General features: G+C 40.4%; 1 protein-coding gene across 1 annotated transcript in view; it reads left to right on the top strand.

Moving 5' to 3' along the window:
* Positions 1-15,654, top strand: part of LOC306836864 (NACHT, LRR and PYD domains-containing protein 12-like) — a 50,414-nt gene extending 34,760 nt beyond the window's left edge. Inside the window, exons 9-10 of the mRNA XM_079364206.1 lie at positions 13,326-13,502; positions 14,908-15,654. Of these exons, the coding sequence (XP_079220332.1) occupies positions 13,326-13,502; positions 14,908-14,923 (193 nt within the window). The 3' untranslated portion in view covers positions 14,924-15,654. The remainder of the gene's footprint in view (positions 1-13,325; positions 13,503-14,907) is intronic.
* Positions 15,655-18,552: the final 2,898 nt, after the last annotated feature.

Here is an 18,552-nt window from a genome sequence, read left to right as displayed (position 1 = left end):
TGATCACATCAGTGTGTTCATGTGGACAACATCACACATTCATGTATAAAGCTCACTGTCATCTACATTTAACTCTTTTATTCTTTATTCAGATTGACGGGCTGCAGTATGTCAGAGATCAGCTGTGCTTCTCTGGCCTCAGCTCTGAAGTCCAACCCCTCCCATCTCAGAGAGCTGGACCTGAGTGACAACAAGAACCTGCAGGATTCAGGAGTGAAGCTGCTGTGTGAGGGACTGCAGAGTCCAAACTGCAGACTGGAGACTCTGAGGTCAGATCACTGACTGTAATATTTATATGAATTTCATCACATATTTTGTTCATCCAGGCACATTTATCAATCTTTGTTTAAACATACAATACAAAAAATAATAATAAAGAACCGAGGATATGTTAGGAAGAGAAAAAGATCATTAAATTAAGAACGAAAAGAAATAGAATGGGGGGTCCTTCAGTCCTCTTTTCATTTAATTAAATGTATTTACATGTTTTTATTCCACTCCATCGTTTCCTTTACTCATTTACTCCAGTTACTCATGAAGTCATCTTCTCTGTTTCTTAGTCTAAACGTGATTCTTTACATTTCTTTAACTTCTGCAGCTGATAGCTTCCATGCATTAATAGATGCAGATTTATCATCCAATCAGCTCCCTGTCATTTGCTTTCATGCAGCTATGTGTATTATTGTATACAAGTATTTATCCCTTCTTCTCTATTCCTGCTGAAGCGATACCAACTATTTATTATATTTTTATTGAAGCTTTTATTGAAGCAGGTTGGTCCCATTGAGATGAAGAACCTCTTTTTTCACAGGAGACCTGGTCGAGACAGGCAGCAGCAAAAACACAAAGTTACAGACACAAAGGGAGACAAAGGACAATTTACAAAACACAATATTTAACAATATGATAGAACCATCTATGAGTCAAATCTGGGAGTCAGTAGCTCAAGCAGTCAAACTAAAACCATGTGCATCCTGTAGAATCTGCTTCCTGGTCTTTCATTTTAGATTTAAAAACCTTCAAGGACTCCATTCTGCAACAGATTCCAGGCTGAGGGTGCAGAAAACACAAAAGCACTTTTACTCGTTTCTGTTTGAGCGTTTGGAACAGAGAGCATGAAAAGGTCCTGAGAACACAAAGAATACTGTCCAGTACTTTTCTGTGTGATAAAAACACAGAGATAGTGAGGAAGCAGACCAAGAATGACCTTCTACTGTATATAAAGGTGTACCAGTGTAAGAGCCTACGGGTCACCAGAGCACGCCATCCAACCCGAGAGGACATGTAGAATATGAAGTGGATGAAGCCGTTTCTGTAAATATTAATATTTGTAATCTTCTCCTGAACAAATCCCCAAAACCTTCCCAACACGGGACAAGAGTCAAAGATATGCTGATGATTGTCTTCCTGATCCCCACACTTCCTCCAGCAGGCTCTACTTCCTGATCAAATGTCTTTTGTGTTCAGTTTGTATCTATTTTAGAGTTCTGCAGAGATCTGTTTCTTAAAAGAACATTTAAAAATGTATTTAGTTGATGTGGATCCTTCCAAATGTCTGAACAGTTTGTAGAGTGAGTCAAAGGAGAGAAATGAAATCTGTGATGGGATCGTTTTCTGTCTTCACAGACTCAACATTGTGCTCCATCAGTCAGAGTGTAACAGTCTGAATGTTGTTGTAGTACCAAACAGCTCCACCAGGTGGAGCCTCTGTTCTGTTCTGAGTGTGTGATAGAAAGAGTTGTTAATCTCTGACATCCATCTTCATGTGTGTGAGACGGTGAGAGGACTCTGACCCTCAGTGAGGAGTTGGTGCAGGTCACGTCTTTATATCACTGCTCATGTTTGATGAGTGAATATAGAGCCGTAGAGACCTGGCTCTGTGTGCTCCATATCAAGTCTTGGAGAATTAAAGTGCTGTGTGGAAATCCCCACTCTGCTGTCTGTCAGCTATCTGATGCTAACCAGCTATCCAGGGACTAATGCTAATTGCTACCTGCTGCTAGCTTCTCCACCTGTAGCAGCCACGTGACCTGATGATGTCAGTGATGATGTCACTGGTCCAGAGTGAACTCATTCGTCCTCTCTTTCATACCGTTCATGTTTTTTATGATCTTATATCAAAACAAACTCTGTGATTTAAAGGTACTGTGAGGAGGTTTGATCTGCTGATGAAACACACTCAAAGCAATCTGGATTTCTCTTGATGATTGTCTAAAGTCAATGAGACCACCAACATTATAAAGTCCTTTTGAAAGTCTGCCTGTTTCCAGCTGCTCGCTGTCACATGAGGAGAATCACAGGACGCTGTCTGGAAAAGCCTTTCTTTACATTTCCTACAGAAGAGATTCACACTGACTTGTAGTTTGTAGAGTTCAAAGAAAGCAGGAGGAGTTTTTAGTGAGGGAATACTGTACAGGACAAGATCAGTAAAGAGAGAAGAGGTTTCACTTTGTCCACAGGGGGGCGCCAAACAGACACGTAATGAAAGTTCCTCACAGGAGCTTTGAGTGTTTGAATCTAAGAAGGATCAGGAAGAACTAAAGTATTAATGCATCCTAATAAAGTCCTTCAATGTTGGAATGAACAGATGATGATCACATCAGTGTGTTCATGTGGACAACATCACATATTCATGTATAAAGCTCACTGTCATCTACATTTAACTCTTTTATTCTTTATTCAGATTGGATTACTGCGGTTTGTCAGAGATCAGCTGTTCTTCTCTGGTCTCAGCTCTGAAGTCCAACCCCTCCCATCTCAGAAAGCTGGACCTGAGTGACAACAACAACCTGCAGGATTCAGGAGTGAAGCTGCTGTGTGAGGGACTGCAGAGTCCAAACTGCAGACTGGAGACTCTGAGGTCAGATCACTGACTGTAATATTTATATGAATTTCATCACATATTTTGTTCATCCAGGCACATTTATAAATACTTTGTTTAAACATACAATACAAAAAAGAATAATAAAGAACCGAGGATATGTTATGAAGACAAAAATATCATTAAATTAAGATTAAGAAAGTAAAGAAATAGAATGGGGGGGGTCCTTCAGTCCTCTCTTAATTTAATTAAATGTATATACATGCTATTATTCCACTCCATCGTTTCCTTTACTGATTTACTCCAGTTACTCATAAAGTCATCTTCTCTGTTTCTTAGTCTAAACGTGATTCTTTACATTTCTTTAGCTTCTTCAGCTGTTACCTTCCATGCATTAATAGATGCAGATTTATCATCCAATCAGCTCCCTGTCATTTGCTTTCATGCAGCTATGTGTATTATTGTGTACAAATATTTATCCCCTTCTTCTCTATTCCTGCTGGAGCGATACCAACTATTAATTTAATTTTTATTGAAGCTTTTATTTAAGCAGGTTGGTCCCATTGAGATGAAGAACCTCTTTTTTCACAGGAGACCTGGTCGAGACAGGCAGCAGCAAAAACACAAAGTTACAGACACAAAGGGAGACAAAGGACAATTTGCAAAACACAATATTTAACAATATGATAGAACCATCTATGAGTCAAATCTGGGAGTCAGTAGCTCAAGCAGTCAAACTAAAACCATGTGCATCCTGTAGAATCTGCTTCCAGGTCTTTCATTTTAGATTTAAAAACCTTCAAGGACTCCATTCTGCAACAGATTCCAGGCTGAGGGTGCAGAAAACACAAAAGCACTTTTACTAATTTCTGTTTGAGCGTTTGGAACAGAGAGCATGAAAAGGTCCTGAGAACACAAAGAATACTGTCCAGTACTTTTCTGTGTGATAAAAACACAGAGATAGTGAGGAAGCAGACCAAGAATGACCTTCTACTGTATATAAAGGTGTACCAGTGTAAGAGCCTACGGGTCACCAGAGCACGCCATCCAACCCGAGAGGACATGTAGAATATGAAGTGGATGAAGCCGTTTCTGTAAATATTAATATTTGTAATCTTCTCCTGAACAAATCCCCAAAAAGAGAAATGAAATCTGTGACAGGATCGTTTTCTGTCTTCACAGACTCAACATTGTGCTCCATCAGTCAGAGTGTAACAGTCTGAATGTTGTTGTAGTACTGATAGGTGGGGGTTTCTGTGTTGAATGAATGAGGAGGACATTACCAAAACAGACTTGTGGATCATCTTAGATTTATCTAGCCATGGTTACATAACATAACTACATCACAGACAATCGCTCAGACATGCTTCATGACCAGAACCTTGCAGTTACTGGCATGCTGCTCACAATCTCACAATAGTTGACATGCTGTTGAACCAGGACTCCGCAGTCACTGGACACACGCTGACCAGGATCTCACGATCACTGGCCAAATATTCTTCTTCACAGTGTTCCTTATATTCTGATAGAAAGACAGCCCACAAATACTTGACTCTGTATAAGTCATGAAGAACACATCTCCTTGATCTAAATGTGAAATATCTATGTTAAGCTAAATCTCTCAGACAACAACAAATAAATACTATTTGTGTGCTTCTCTATAAGGCTAAAACAAAGAAGACACTTGGCCCCAAACCAAATATAACTCTGCTGCTCCTGTAATATGATCTCTTACACACCTATTGTCACAGTTACCAAACCACAGGAAGTAGGATCCACAAGCACGACTCCAAAACACAGTCTTTTGATCAACAAAAAGGAAGTCTTTACTTTCAGAGCAGATAATCCAAAAATACAGAAAACAAAGGCTTGTACGTTTCACACGAAGGTTAAAGACGAACTGGCACTGAGGAAAGAAAAGCAACAGACTAGATACTCAGGTGAGGGGAAGACAAATGAGACAGCTGGGAACAATCAGGGCGGGGCAGATAATCAGTAGACACATGAGGACAGGAAGTGAAGGATCTGAAATGAGAGGTTAGTGACACAAAACAGGAAGTAACAAAATGTAGAAAATAAAATATAAAACTAGGACACAGAGCTTGACATGACAGTACCCCCCCTTCTAGGGACGGCACCTGACGTCCCAGGTTGATGTGGATGTCCGTGGTGGAAGTCCTGAATGAGACTAGGGTCCAGTATGTCTCTAGACGGCACCCAAGATCTCTCTTCCGGACCATACCCTACCCAATCAACCAGGTATTGACGACCTCGACGCCGAACAGCCAGGAGGCGCTTGACAGAGTATGCTGGACCACCATCCACAATCCGGGGGGGGTGGGGGGGTTTTGAGGCAGGAACGAGTGTGCTCTCTTTAACAGGCTTGATGCGTGCCACATGAAACGTAGGATGGATCCGCCAAGGCTTAGGGAGCTTTAAACGAACAGCAGCAGGATTGACCACCCTAGACACTGGGAATGGTCCAACAAATCTAGGGGCCAACTTACGAGATTCCACTCGCAGAGGTAGATCCTTGGTGGACAACCAGACTCTCTGCCCTGGCTGGTACGAGGGAGCGGGAAGTCGACGACTATCTGCTCCTCTCTTATACCTTGCCAATGTCTTGAGGAGCACCTGCCGAGCCTCCTCCATATCCTGCGACAACGTCGAATGAGAGCCTGGGCTGATGGGACACTGACTTCCGACTCTAGCTCAGGGAACAGAGGTGGCTGATAGCCGTAAGCACATTGAAAAGGGGTCAGACCAGTAGAGGAGCATGGTAAAGTATTGTGTGCATACTCAGCCCATATCAGGTTTTTGCTCCAGGATGATGGGTTGTGGGAAACCAGGTAGCGAAAGCAGGTCTCCAATTCCTGATTCATCCGCTCAGTTTGGCCATTGGACTCAGGGTGATAACCAGAGGAGAGGCTGACAGTGGCACCGAGCAGGGAGCAAAAGGCTTTCCAAAACCTTGAAATGAACTGGGGGCCTCGATCTGAAACAACGTCTCTTGGAAAACCATGAATACGAAACACATTGGAAAGCAAGGCTTCTGCAGTTTCCTTGGCTGATGGCAATTTAGGTAAGGGAATGAAATGCACCAGTTTGGAAAATCTGTCGACCATTGTAAGAACAGTGGTATTACCTTCAGATAGTGGCAGTCCTGTGACAAAGTCCAACGATATATCTGACCACGGACGGTGGGGCACAGATAGAGGGTGCAGGAGACCAGGAGGAGGACGCCGAGATGATTTACACCGGGAACACACAGGACAAGCAGCCACATACTCCTTGATATCCTTCTCCAAACCAGGCCACCAGAATCGTTGTCTGACGATGAATGATGTCCGTAGAATTCCAGGATGGCAGGAGAAACTGGAGGTGTGAGCCCAATGAATAACCTGAGAACGGAGTGACTCTGGGACAAACAATCTGTTAGGAGGGCAGTTCTTAGGCCCTTGGGTGTTAGCATTGACCCGTTTAACTTTCACTTCAACGCCCCAGGTAACTGCTCCCACTACAACTGAGGAAGGTAAGATTTTACAGGGATGTCTTTTGACAGTGTTTGGGTCAAACAGGCGGGACAGGGCATCTGGCTTAATGTTCTTAGAGCCTGGTCGGTAAGTGAGACAAAAGTGAAATCGATTAAAAAAAAAAGGGCCCACCTGGCTTGTCTTGCGTTGAGCCGTTTAGCACTCCTGATGTACTGTAAGTTCTTGTGATCTGTCCAGACGAGGAATGGGTGTTCCACTTCCTCCAACCAGTGACGCCACTCCTCCAGAGCCACCTTGACTGCCAACAGCTCTCTGTTACCAACATCGTAGTTGACCTCAGCAGGAGACAATTTCCGTGACAGGAAAGCACAAGGGTGGAGTTTGTTGTCGGCAGGAGACCGTTGGGAGAGCACTGCCCCAATGCCAACTTCAGAAGCGTCCACCTCAACTATGAATTGAAGGTGGGGATCCGGGGGACTCAGGATGGGGGCAGAAACAAAACTAGCTCTCAACTTCTTGAAGGCCTCATCAGCTTGAGGAGACCACTGAAACTTCACAATAGGAGACGTTAAGGAGTGCAGGGGTGCAGCAATAGAACTGAAATTCCTGATGAATCTTCTGTAAAAGTTTGAAAATCCAAGAAACCGTTGCACTTGTTTGCGATTAGTGGGTGTGGGCCATTCCGAGACAGCACTGACCTTGGAAGGATCCATTTGAATCTTGTCTTGAGAGACAGCAAAACCCAGGAACGACACAGAGGAAACATGGAACTCACATTTTTCAGCTTTCACGAAGAGCTGGTTGTCTAGGAGGCGCTGTAGGACCTGACGTATATGCTGAATGCGAGTAGTTTCGTCCGGAGAGAAGATAAGGATATCATCCAGATAGCGAAGACGAAGTGGTTGAGCATGTCTCTGAGGACGTCATTGACCAGTGCCTGAAACACAGCTGGGGCATTTGTAAGTCCAAAAGGCATTACCAAATATTCGTAATGACCACTCGGGGTGTTGAAGGTGGTCTTCCATTCATCCCCCTCCCTTATTCTTACCAAATGGTAGGCATTTCTGAGATCTAGTTTAGAAAAGATCTTAGCTCCTTGTAAGAGTTCAAATGCAGACGAAATAAGAGGGAGGGGATACCTGTTCTTGATCGTTATGTCGTTGAGGCCATGATAATCAATGCAGGGGCGGAGGGTCTTGTCTTTTTTATCAACAAAGAAGAATCCGGCTCCGGCAGGGGAGGAGGAAGGTCGGATAATTCCAGCAGCAAGTGAAGACTTGATATATTTCTCCATGGCTTCTCTTTCTGGTGGAGATAAAGAGTACAAACGACCTCTGGGAGGAGAGGTTCCTGGAAGCAAGTCAATAGTACAGTCATAGGTATGATGGGGTGGTAAAGAAGTAGCACGTGTCTTGTTAAATACCTCCTTCAGGTCCAGGTAACAAGAGGGCACCTTGTCGAGATCTGGGAACTCAGAATCACAAGACTCAGAGGTTGTAGAGCAGTCTTGAGGCAAAGTAGAAGCCAGAGCCGAAGAATCTAACATACCATCTGAAGGAAAACAGGTTACTTTGCATTTCTCCCCCCACCCTAAAACTTCTCCTGTAGACCAGTTCATGTGCGGGTTATGTTTGATCAGCCAAGGAAGCCCTAGGATGAGAGGATCCACAGGGGATTCTAGGAGATGGAAGGAAATGTTCTCAGAGTGATTATGTGCCATGATCAGTTTAATGCGTGGGGTGTCATGAGTAACTCTACACAACAAGCGACCATCCAGAGCATTATCAGCACTTTAGTAAGGGGAATAGGGATTAAACCCAGTCTCTTAGCCAACTGAAAGTCCATGAAATTCCCATCGGCCCCAGAGTCCACTAATAGATCATGAGAGAGGGAGAGACCAGGGGAGATAAGTTTGCATTTAGTTAAGGGTCGAGAAGGAGTAGAAGAAAAAGTTGTTTGGCTCACCAGTACCCTTCTCTTTACTGACGAGCCCCGTCTTTTACTGGGCAGGAGGAGATAACATGTCCCAGTTGAGAACAGTAGATGCACCTTCCGTCTCTAAGACGGCGCTGCCGCTCCTCAGGAGTCAGTCTGGCCCTTCCCAGCTGCATGGGTTCCTCTGAAGTCCCAGAGGGTGCTGGTGAGCTGGATCCCTGGAGGGGACGTGGAGGAGATCTGTGAGGAACAGGACGATTGGGAAAAGACTGCCCCCTCAGGAACGGTGAAGCTGATGTAACCCGGAACCTTTCCTTTTCTCTCTCTGAGATGATTGTCTATCTTGATGGAAAGGGAAATGAAGGAGTCCAAATCTGCAGGACGTTCTAGGGGGACGAGCTGATCTTTAATTCCATCAAACCATTGAAATACTTTACATCACATATATCCCCCATTTTTTAATTCATCTTATTTTTTGTAGTTTTTATTTTGTAATTGTTCTTTGCTATTTTTTATAACAATAGATAATTCTTTCTTAGCAGATATGTATGTCAGAAAGATGATCATTGAACTGGAAACAATGATACCAGTGTACCTCAAAATAAGAAAAATGAATGTCTTCGCTAACTAGAAATGAAAAAAATCTCCCTTGATATTTAAATAAACACAATTCTAAACTTTGTGTACACCCAAAAAACAGAAAAATAATGTTTCATTCAAACAAAGAGAAATGAAATCTTTGAACTTCCATGGAATAATGCAGTTGTTGTCATTCTATCTACAATGAGGTATTGAACAATAAAAGTAATCAGTTGAGTCAAAAGGTCTTAGAATCAGTGCATAAACAAAACGAAAACATAATAAAATAAACTTTTATCATGATAGTAAAGAGGATACACCATTACTCAAAATTCAGGAATATCCCAAAAATGGTCCAAAAGTTGTAAAATAATATAATCTTCAGTATACTCGCATCACGACTGAATTGACATTATGTAAGATTTCTAAATTTGAAAAAGAATCCAAACAGTAGATAAAAAAATATTATAAATTAAGTTTTTGAGAAAGAGTGAAATGGTAAAATTGACATTTTAAAAGTAAAAAAAATTGTAAAATAGTAAAAATGAAATTCAGATACAGAGCACATTAACCTTTTGTTACAGCAGCGTCTGCTTTGGTCTCACTGGCTACAGGTACTTTGAATCCGACTCGGAAGCTGTCTCCGCGGGGTACATCTTTGCTGTTTCTGTAAATAGTGTACTGCATCTCATGTAGGATCTGACCTCGGTCTGTGGATGTCCCAAGTACTCACCACAATGAGTGCAGTAGAAAGTCCACTGACAGATCGTGTTGTAGCATTCGGCATTTGGTATCTGGTGAAAATTGATACCTTAATCTGCTGTTGATTAATGGGTTAAAGGCTTAAATTGATTTCAAATAGCAAAAATGTGTCTTAGAACTTTGATTGGCAATTGAAATTAAATAAAAATAGTCTTTACTTAAGAATATAACTACTTTAAAAGAAACAAGGTCAATTCTGCCTTTTAGTCCTAGTTAACATAAAGATGTTTATTTTATATTTTTTACGTCAAATGTAGCAAAAAATCAAACAGCATATCACTCTTGAACATTAAAAATGTCATGTTTTAGAAATACAGCTAAAATTAAGGAAAAATAATTGAGTTTAAAATGTAGAACAGGCATAGAAGAAGTGCCAAACAGCTTTTCATTGAGTGATACCATAAGTCACACAAACCAATAGAAGCCTCTTTTATGCATTTGTTTGTGTAGCCCATGTTACCACTGGTTGAAAGTCTGAATATGCTTGTTCATCATATTAAATAAAAATTTAGAGTTTGCTTTTCTTACAAGGCATTAGGATTGTGTTGCTCATCTTCTAAAATCAAAATAGTGGACGATATGATAGGTAGTGGACGTGTCCACTTACTACCAATCGATACACTATATGAACATCAGTTGTATCGACCAATTTTAAAAGATGATAAGTTATGAATTTAGAAAAAAAAATACTGAATAGACCGGGATATCCTTACGTGCCCATTTCAAGAATTGCTTTTGAGTATTGCTGTGCCCCTTCATCTTCAAATTGTTGCTCAGCCAGTTCTTATGACTTGAAGCATTCATATGGATGATTCATTGTGCAGTTCGCTCTCGATTGGTTTCAAGTTGCAAACTCGGATGTCACTTGGTTGGAAGGTATGTACAGTGGTCTAAAGAAAAAAATACGCAGAAAGAAAAAAAGTAATAAGTACTTCACACATTTACTCAATGAAAACAAGTTTCAATCTTTTTAAAGATTCAAAAACCTTTCTTTCATTTCTGACCATGCAATAACACACTCCATACTTCAGGCTTTGACTACAGATACTGAGAAACATTGATATTAAAGGTATCTGCCTTTTACTCTAGGTCATACATTACAAGCTGTTGTTGGTATTACAAGGTCATTGAACATACATGAAATCCCATGCTGTAGAATACAGATAACATGTAATCTGCATAGCACAAAAGATCAAAAACTGAATTGTTATCAATTAAATTATCGTGGACAAAGTTTAGTTTGTGCTTGTCAAAATAATCTTAATAATAATCAGTCCATGCTGTGAAATAAGTCAAATAAAGTTCCACATTTTTTCTGGATAACAGATTTATCTGCTAAGTGAGAAATGTGGTACCTTATTGTCACTTTGTTATGGTTCATCATTTTCTATTGTTAAAAGTTTTTAATTTTCCTTTTTTTAAAATTTTTAATAATTGTTTTAATAATTGAACAATTTTGTTGGTAGTTCCATTCACACACAATAGCTGAGAGTGTAAGAGTGTATAAATAGTAAGATAAAACAGGTCTGTTGAACATTTTCTTGACCATGTATGATGCATTTCTAAAAGGTGATCAGAGAAATGTAGTTTTCTGGACAACGCAAAAACAAAATTGTAATTGCTCGAGACTTTTAGACAAAAAAAACAAGACAAGACAAATGACAAACAACCATCAACACAAATCAGGCCTAGTCAGTCATTTCTTCATCGTCATGTGTTATTTCAGCCAACTCTATAATATCTAACATGGCTTTCTCGCAGTCAACTTCGATTCAATCCGCAAGTAGCGATAAATGACTCTGTGTTTCTGTATCGATACTTCTTCCAAAACAACGTACGTCCATAAAATCAGTTTTTCCACAAAATCACCAGCTGCTATCACCCACTAATTGAGCACATCTACACAAACCTAAAAGAATTACTCTCACATGGTTGACACAATTAAAAGATATATCCACAAATTTATTAAGATGAATGAATCCATGAAAATACGTACTATCAAGTACCAAACAGCTCCACCAGGTGGAGCCTCTGTTCTGCTCTGAGTGTGTGATAGAAAGAGTTGTTGATCTCTGACATCCATCTTCATGTGTGTGAGACGGTGAGAGGACTCTGACCCTCAGTGAGGAGTTGGTGCAGGTCACGTCTTTATATCACTGCTCATGTTTGATGAGTGAATATAGAGCCGTAGAGACCTGGCTCTGTGTGCTCCATATCAAGTCTTGGGGAATTAAAGTGCTGTGTGGAAATCCCCACTCTGCTGTCTGTCAGCTATCTGATGCTAACCAGCTATCCAGGGACTTCTGCTAAATGCTACCTGCTGCTAGCTTCTCCACCTGTAGCAGACACGTGACCTGATGATGTCAGTGATGATGTCACTGGTCCAGAGTGAACTCATTTGTCCTCTCTTTCATACCGTTCATGTTTTTTATGATCCTATATCAAAACAAACTCTGTGATTTAAACATACTGTGAGGAGGTTTGATCTGCTGATGAAACACACTCAAAGTAATCTGGATTTCTCTTGATGATTGTCTAAAGTCAATGAGACCACCAACATTATAAAGTCCTTTTGAAAGTCTGCCTGTTTCCAGCTGCTCGCTGTCACATGAGGAGAATCACAGGACGCTGTCTGGAAAAGCCTTTCTTTACATTTCCTACAGAAGAGATTCACACTGACTTGTAGTTTGTAGAGTTCAAAGAAAGCAGGAGGAGTTTTTAGTGAGGGAATACTGTACAGGACAAGATCAGTAAAGAGAGAAGAGGTTTCACTTTGTCCACAGGGGGGCGCCAAAACAGACACGTAATGAAAGTTCCTCACAGGAGCTTTGAGTGTTTGAATCTAAGAAGGATCAGGAAGAACTAAAGTATTAAAGCATCCTAATAAAGTCCTTCAATGCTGGAATGAACAGATGATGATAACATCAGTGTGTTCATGTGGGCAACATCACACATTCATGTATAAAGCTCACTGTCATCTACATTTACTTCTTTTATTCTTTATTCAGAATGAGTCGCTGCAGGTTGTCAGAGATCAGCTGTTCTTCTCTGGCCTCAGCTCTGAAGTCCAACCCCTCCCATCTCAGAGAGCTGGACCTGAGTGACAACAAGCTGCAGGATTCAGGAGTGAAGCTGCTGTGTGAGGGACTGCAGAGTCCAAACTGCAGACTGGAGACTCTGAGGTCAGATCACTGACTGTGTTATTCATTTGGATCATTTCAATCCACATCCTTCATTGTTGCACATTTCAGGATTTATATCTTTTCAGTATTTGTCTGAATTTGAATCTTGTGATCTTAAATTATTTTGGAGAGTTTTCATTTTACCAAGTTGTTAAATAATTTAGAGATTTGATGTGAAAATGTTTTTGTGACTCTGTGAAGTAAAGTTGAACAAGGTGCACATGAAGCCTCTGGTTTCCTCTGGTTCTGTTAAGAAGTGAAATCATGAAGACTTGTGATTGAATAATGTGTGATTTGATAAATGTAGTAACATCACAGAGCTGACTGAGATCAGCAGCCTGTTCTTCATCTGTGCACATGAACAGCTGGATGAATGTTGAGCTGACATTTGGAGGATTCAGATTTAGTGAATACACAATCAGAAATGATCCTCTAATCATTTAGAGAAAACTTGATTCATCAGGACAAAGTGATGTTGAGATACTCATCACAAGCTCAACACATGTGACTGGATTACACATTATTTTTATTCTTCTGTTATTCTTTTTTCAGATTGTGGGGCTGCCGGTTGTCTGATATCAGCTGTTCTTCTCTGGCCTCAGCTCTGAAGTCCAACCCCTCCCATCTCAGAGAGCTGGACCTGAGTAACAACGAGAACCTGCAGGATTCTGGAGTGAAACTGCTGTGTGATCTTCAGAAGAATACAAACTATCGACTGGAGACTCTGAGGTCAGTCTCTCAGTGTTCTTTAGTAAACCCTCCACATGTTTGAATTTATTTATTTAATAGGGACAATGTGATTGAACATAGTCTCAATACAAAGCATGAAACTGATGAGCTGCATAAAGAGTTTATAGCTGTTGTTAATTTCCAGCTCGTGTCTCTAGTTGGTCCTTTGTGTAAACAAACACATTAAACTCCAAAACACTTGATGAGGATCCATTAAAATACATGAACCACAATATGACAATACAAATGCTTTAAAGCAGAGAACATTACAGATTGAAGATACAATCTAAAAGTGGCTACAGCTCTCATTTCATTCATTCAGATTCTTGTTTGTTGTTGGAGAAATCCTTTTCTGGGTGGACACTATGAAGAGAGTTCAACATACTCAGGGTTTGTTTTCTGTGATCTGGCTTCACTAACCCTGACAGAAGAGATGGTGCTGAACAGTCACATGAAGCTGCTTATCAACCTGAGAAGTAAACCCAGAGTTTCAGAGAGCACGCTCACATAAAAGGGGCGGAGCTATCTTCATTTAACCTATAACAATCATCACAGAGTCTGCAGTCAGCAGATTATCATATCTAACAAACTGTGAACAAACTATATGAATAATATGAAGAAGTTGAAGACAAACAGGCTCAAAGACTAAAGTTACACAGCTGCAGGAACAAATGCAGGAAGGACAACTGACAGAAACAAAGAAACATCAGAGAGGATTCATGTCCAAACTACGGCTTCTTCTATTTCCTTCCCATCGTTAGTTCACCTCAGAACTGAGCAGAAGAACTCGTGTTTCTTCTCTGAACTGAATGTGTTGCTCTGACTCTTTCATGTGGAGACCAGAACAGTTTGAGAAGTTCAGCTGCAGCTCTGAGCATCACAAACAGAGCGGCATGGAGACACTAAACATTCATATGAAGATATCATTCAAAGGCAGAAGAAGCTCTTCATCATTGAACATCTTCAAACAACTCAAAGGCTGCGCTGCTTTTTCTCTGTTAAAGGATGAAGGATATCAGGAACAAACAATCATGACCTTTAAGGACTATGATGTCAAATCAGACGGGACACAGGAAGTGTTTGTCGCTCTCTCTCCATCAGTTCACAGAGCGCCACCATCAAGAGATCTGATTGGTCAGTGAGATTTTCACAGGTTGATCTCTTATCTCCAACATAAAATGCTCCTGACGGGTTAGGTGTGCAGCGTCAGTTACCATGGCGATATTCCCAGTTTAGAAGTGAACCACCTTCATGACTGTAAACCCAGGGTTAACCCTGAAGTGACCCTAAATCCTGCTTCGTGGTGCAGGCCCCAGGTCACTACAGGTTGTCATGACGACAGAAACTAAAATGTAAACATGACAGTAATTTCTGATTTCTGTCATCTCTCTTCTTCTCTCATTAGATTGGGATGGAGATGATCTCTGTTATAATGTGAGTGATCAGGACTCTGGTGGAGCAGAGAGGAGCAGCTGATGATCCACAGAGGAGGAACCTCCACCATCTTGTGTGTGGAGAAGCTCTGCAAGCTGAGGAGATCTTCATCCATCAGGGACTGACAGAGGAATCAGCTCACAGTTCATCTCAGTGATATTTCTAATGAATCTGTTCTCCACACATTACAGGAGAGGAAGGTCAAACATGAAACAGCTGCTAGAAATGTTCAGAGGTCAAAAGCTACCAAGAAATGCTGCAGTTATTCTTCTCATGTGATGATTATTTTGACTCCAGACTTCAGTGTGATGTTTCTACTCTAACTTCTGTCACTTGTTAGTCTGTATGTTGGACTGACATGTTGACCTTTGACCTGTGTCAGCAGCTGAGAAAAACTTCATTGGTCTGATGGTGAGTGGTTTATTGACGAGCCTCTGAGTGATTCGAGTCGACAGCTCCTCAATATGAGAGCTCTGTAGATGTCATTTTGTTTGAAAGGACAAACTGAACTTCACAGAGCAAACAATGAAATATGTAACGGATGCAACAATGCAACGCCATGTAAACGTCTGGCGTGCTGTTAGGACACGGTGTAAAAACATGGAAAACTCTGAAGCGCCTTGGTTTAGATAAGAACTTTTTTGTATGAACATGATATTAACGTGCCGACGCCTTTTCTACTGGCACAGATTAAAGAATGTAAAGTGGATTATTATCAGCTTTATTTCAGCGTGTCTGCAGTCTCATGTAGTCTGCTGCATATTAGTCTTTAAACAGTGAAAAAACAAAAACTCTTGTTTTCCACGATAGACAGCAGCATGTTGCAATCAATAACCAAGTCTGACAGTATTGAGTTAGTGATTGCTTTCTGTTGAGGATGAGTTGTGCTGCACTGCCCTGCACGGGTGTCCATGAACTGTGAGACTGACGGCTGTTGTGGCTCATTTATGATTCTTTTGTTGATCTGGTATTCTTCATATCTGTAAGAGAAAAGCATGTTAAACAGATGTCAGAAAATGCATTACAGGCCCACATGACTTGCAGATGAAACTAGATTTATAACCAATCTAGTTAAAGTAATTAGATTGTAAATTACAACGCCTAAATTAGCTTCAAATTTGAAGCATACAATTCAGATTTTGAGGGGAATGTGAAGGAAAAATTATGAAGTTAAGTTATATTTAAAAGCCACAGTAACACTTAATGAAATTGGAATTAATTACAAAACAAAATAAATTGCAAATATTCAAAATCAGCACATTTGAATTCACAATGCAAGGTTTTCAGTGCGATCTGAAAATTAGCTGAAGTTGTCAGACAAACATACTGAAGTAAAAAGTAAATGATTTCCCTCTCAGATGTAATGCAGTAGGAGTATAGTGTAGCACGATATGGAAAAGTAAGCACAAGTAATGTAAACTGTATCGTTTATTAGTAGCCTGCAGTACTTAATGTCACCACTGTATAAACAGGTGCTAAAACAAATAATCAATAATTAAATATGTGAGGAAAAATGAAGAGAAATGATCCCCGACAAGGTAATGCACGACTCTGACACAAAATGGGGAGGGGGGGTTGCCTTAACGTTCCCCATAACTTCAGCTAACGTACCTTCAGAGTTGTAGTTTCCAGTAATGCTATTTAAACTAGCCGTTTAGCTAACGTTATCTAATGCATTTACTCACAATAAATATGAGCCTCCACTTACCGTTCTTTGTGTGACTTCAAATGTTGAACGAAGTTTGAAGTTGTTGCATCCCCGTCTGTAATTCTTGAACTGCATGTTCTACATCTGGCAGCTCTTTGTTTGTTTACCACCTCGTAGGTTTTGTACGCAAATGTAATTATCTTTGGTAGCATGGTGTTTGTGTGGCTCGTATGGGCTCGCGTCGCTAACATCCATTACACACTTCTTCATGGGCTATTCTGACATTTGATTGGATGTTGTCGGATGCTTCAAACAAGGTGGATTCTGGGGGAAAGGTGTCAGCTTGCTGAGAGTGGATAAGAAGCGTTAGTAGATTCAGGGAGTGAAGGGAAATATTTTATCTATCTATCTATCTATCTATCTATCTATCTATCTATCTATCTATCTATCTTGTCAGAGCCAATATGCTTATAATTGATTCCAAATATTTAGTTAAAAATGATTAAAATCTGATTTTCAGTAATTTCATGTTTATTCATAATGTTTAAAATAGTTTGTAAGGTCATAATTTAGTCATTAAAATGGTGAAAATGTTATTTTTTATGTTTCTGAATGTTTCGGTCGTGACATCACTGCGTAGTTAAATGTGACGGATGTAACGTAAGCAGTTGGAGTCAAATATTAAAGGAAGCTACACAGTTTTTTGACCGTGCGTTAGACCTTCTGTTAAACCTGTATTTTACTTTGACATTTTTTCAGTAAACCTTTCGAAACGAAGGAAAGTTGTCTTGTTTTTTCACTCGCGTTGCAAATACTGTGAGTTGACTCCAATAAGTGATACAGAGGACGAAGAAAGAGACGGAGTGCCACTACATATCTATCTATCGATCTATCTGTCTGTCTGTCTGTCTGTCTGTCTGTCTGTCTATCTATCTATCTATCTATAAATCTATCTATCTATCTATCTATCTATCTATCTATCTATCTATCTATCTATCTATCGGCTTTCTCCACTTTCTAATCAATCATAAGTCTGTTATGGTGCGCCTTGATTGAAATGTTTCATATTCATATTGAGTTCCATCATATTCAAAGACTGTCTGCATCACTAATGACTCTATCCTGTGAAATCCTTCAGACTCACCTTTCCAGTAGAGATCTCTCCCCTCTCACTCCCTGTGCTCCTCTGTCCTGACTCCTGCAGGTCAATGGGGTGGTGGAGTGATTGTTGTTATTATTAGTGTATTTTTATAATTATTCTTATTGTTAATATCCAATGATGATAATCATAGTGAATGAGCTCAGCTCCTGTTTCAGGTGTGCATCCGTGCATAAAGTGAGAAACACAGCTGATGCTCCAGAAGGAAGGAAATCAGCCCAAAGATAGTATATGGTAAAGAGAGTGCACACTTAGCTCTATAAACAACCAGGGCCTTCACAATGCATTTCACACTAACTAGCTAGCTAAGTAGCAGAGTTGTTTTAGAGCTGGAAAGTAACTGTGCAAGCTAGGTTTTTACTTGTCAAACAGGAAGCACTTGGTTCATTAATTACATGGGACTTTGTGCTGTTAGCTGGGGGCTAACTAATTATTACTAGCAGCAGAGAAGAATACTTACTTTGTTCAAAAACTTTCTTATATCCACTCTGCATTCACGTCCTTCTCCTCACGCTGTTCTAGCCGCTCTGTGTGGACTTCATCTTACACACACACGCTGCAGGAGTGCAAGCTAGGTCGCAGGGAAAACACGGACTGGATTTTCAGTCACGTGGGCGGTCTCTATATGAACAAGTGGAATGGATTGGATAACGACGCGCTGAAGGGTCTCTCTACCTGACACGATGAAGTGAAGGGAAACTGACAGATTCATCATCATATTTAAGTCAATAATGACAGGTTATATAATTATTTATTTAAACTCATATTCTGGCCACTTTATATTGAATTTGTCAGGACATCTTGTAAAT

Source organism: Symphodus melops (genome assembly GCF_947650265.1).
Source record: "Symphodus melops genome assembly, chromosome: 16".
Classification (NCBI taxonomy): Eukaryota; Metazoa; Chordata; class Actinopteri; order Labriformes; family Labridae; genus Symphodus; species Symphodus melops.
This window is presented reverse-complemented; position numbering and strand designations above follow the sequence as displayed.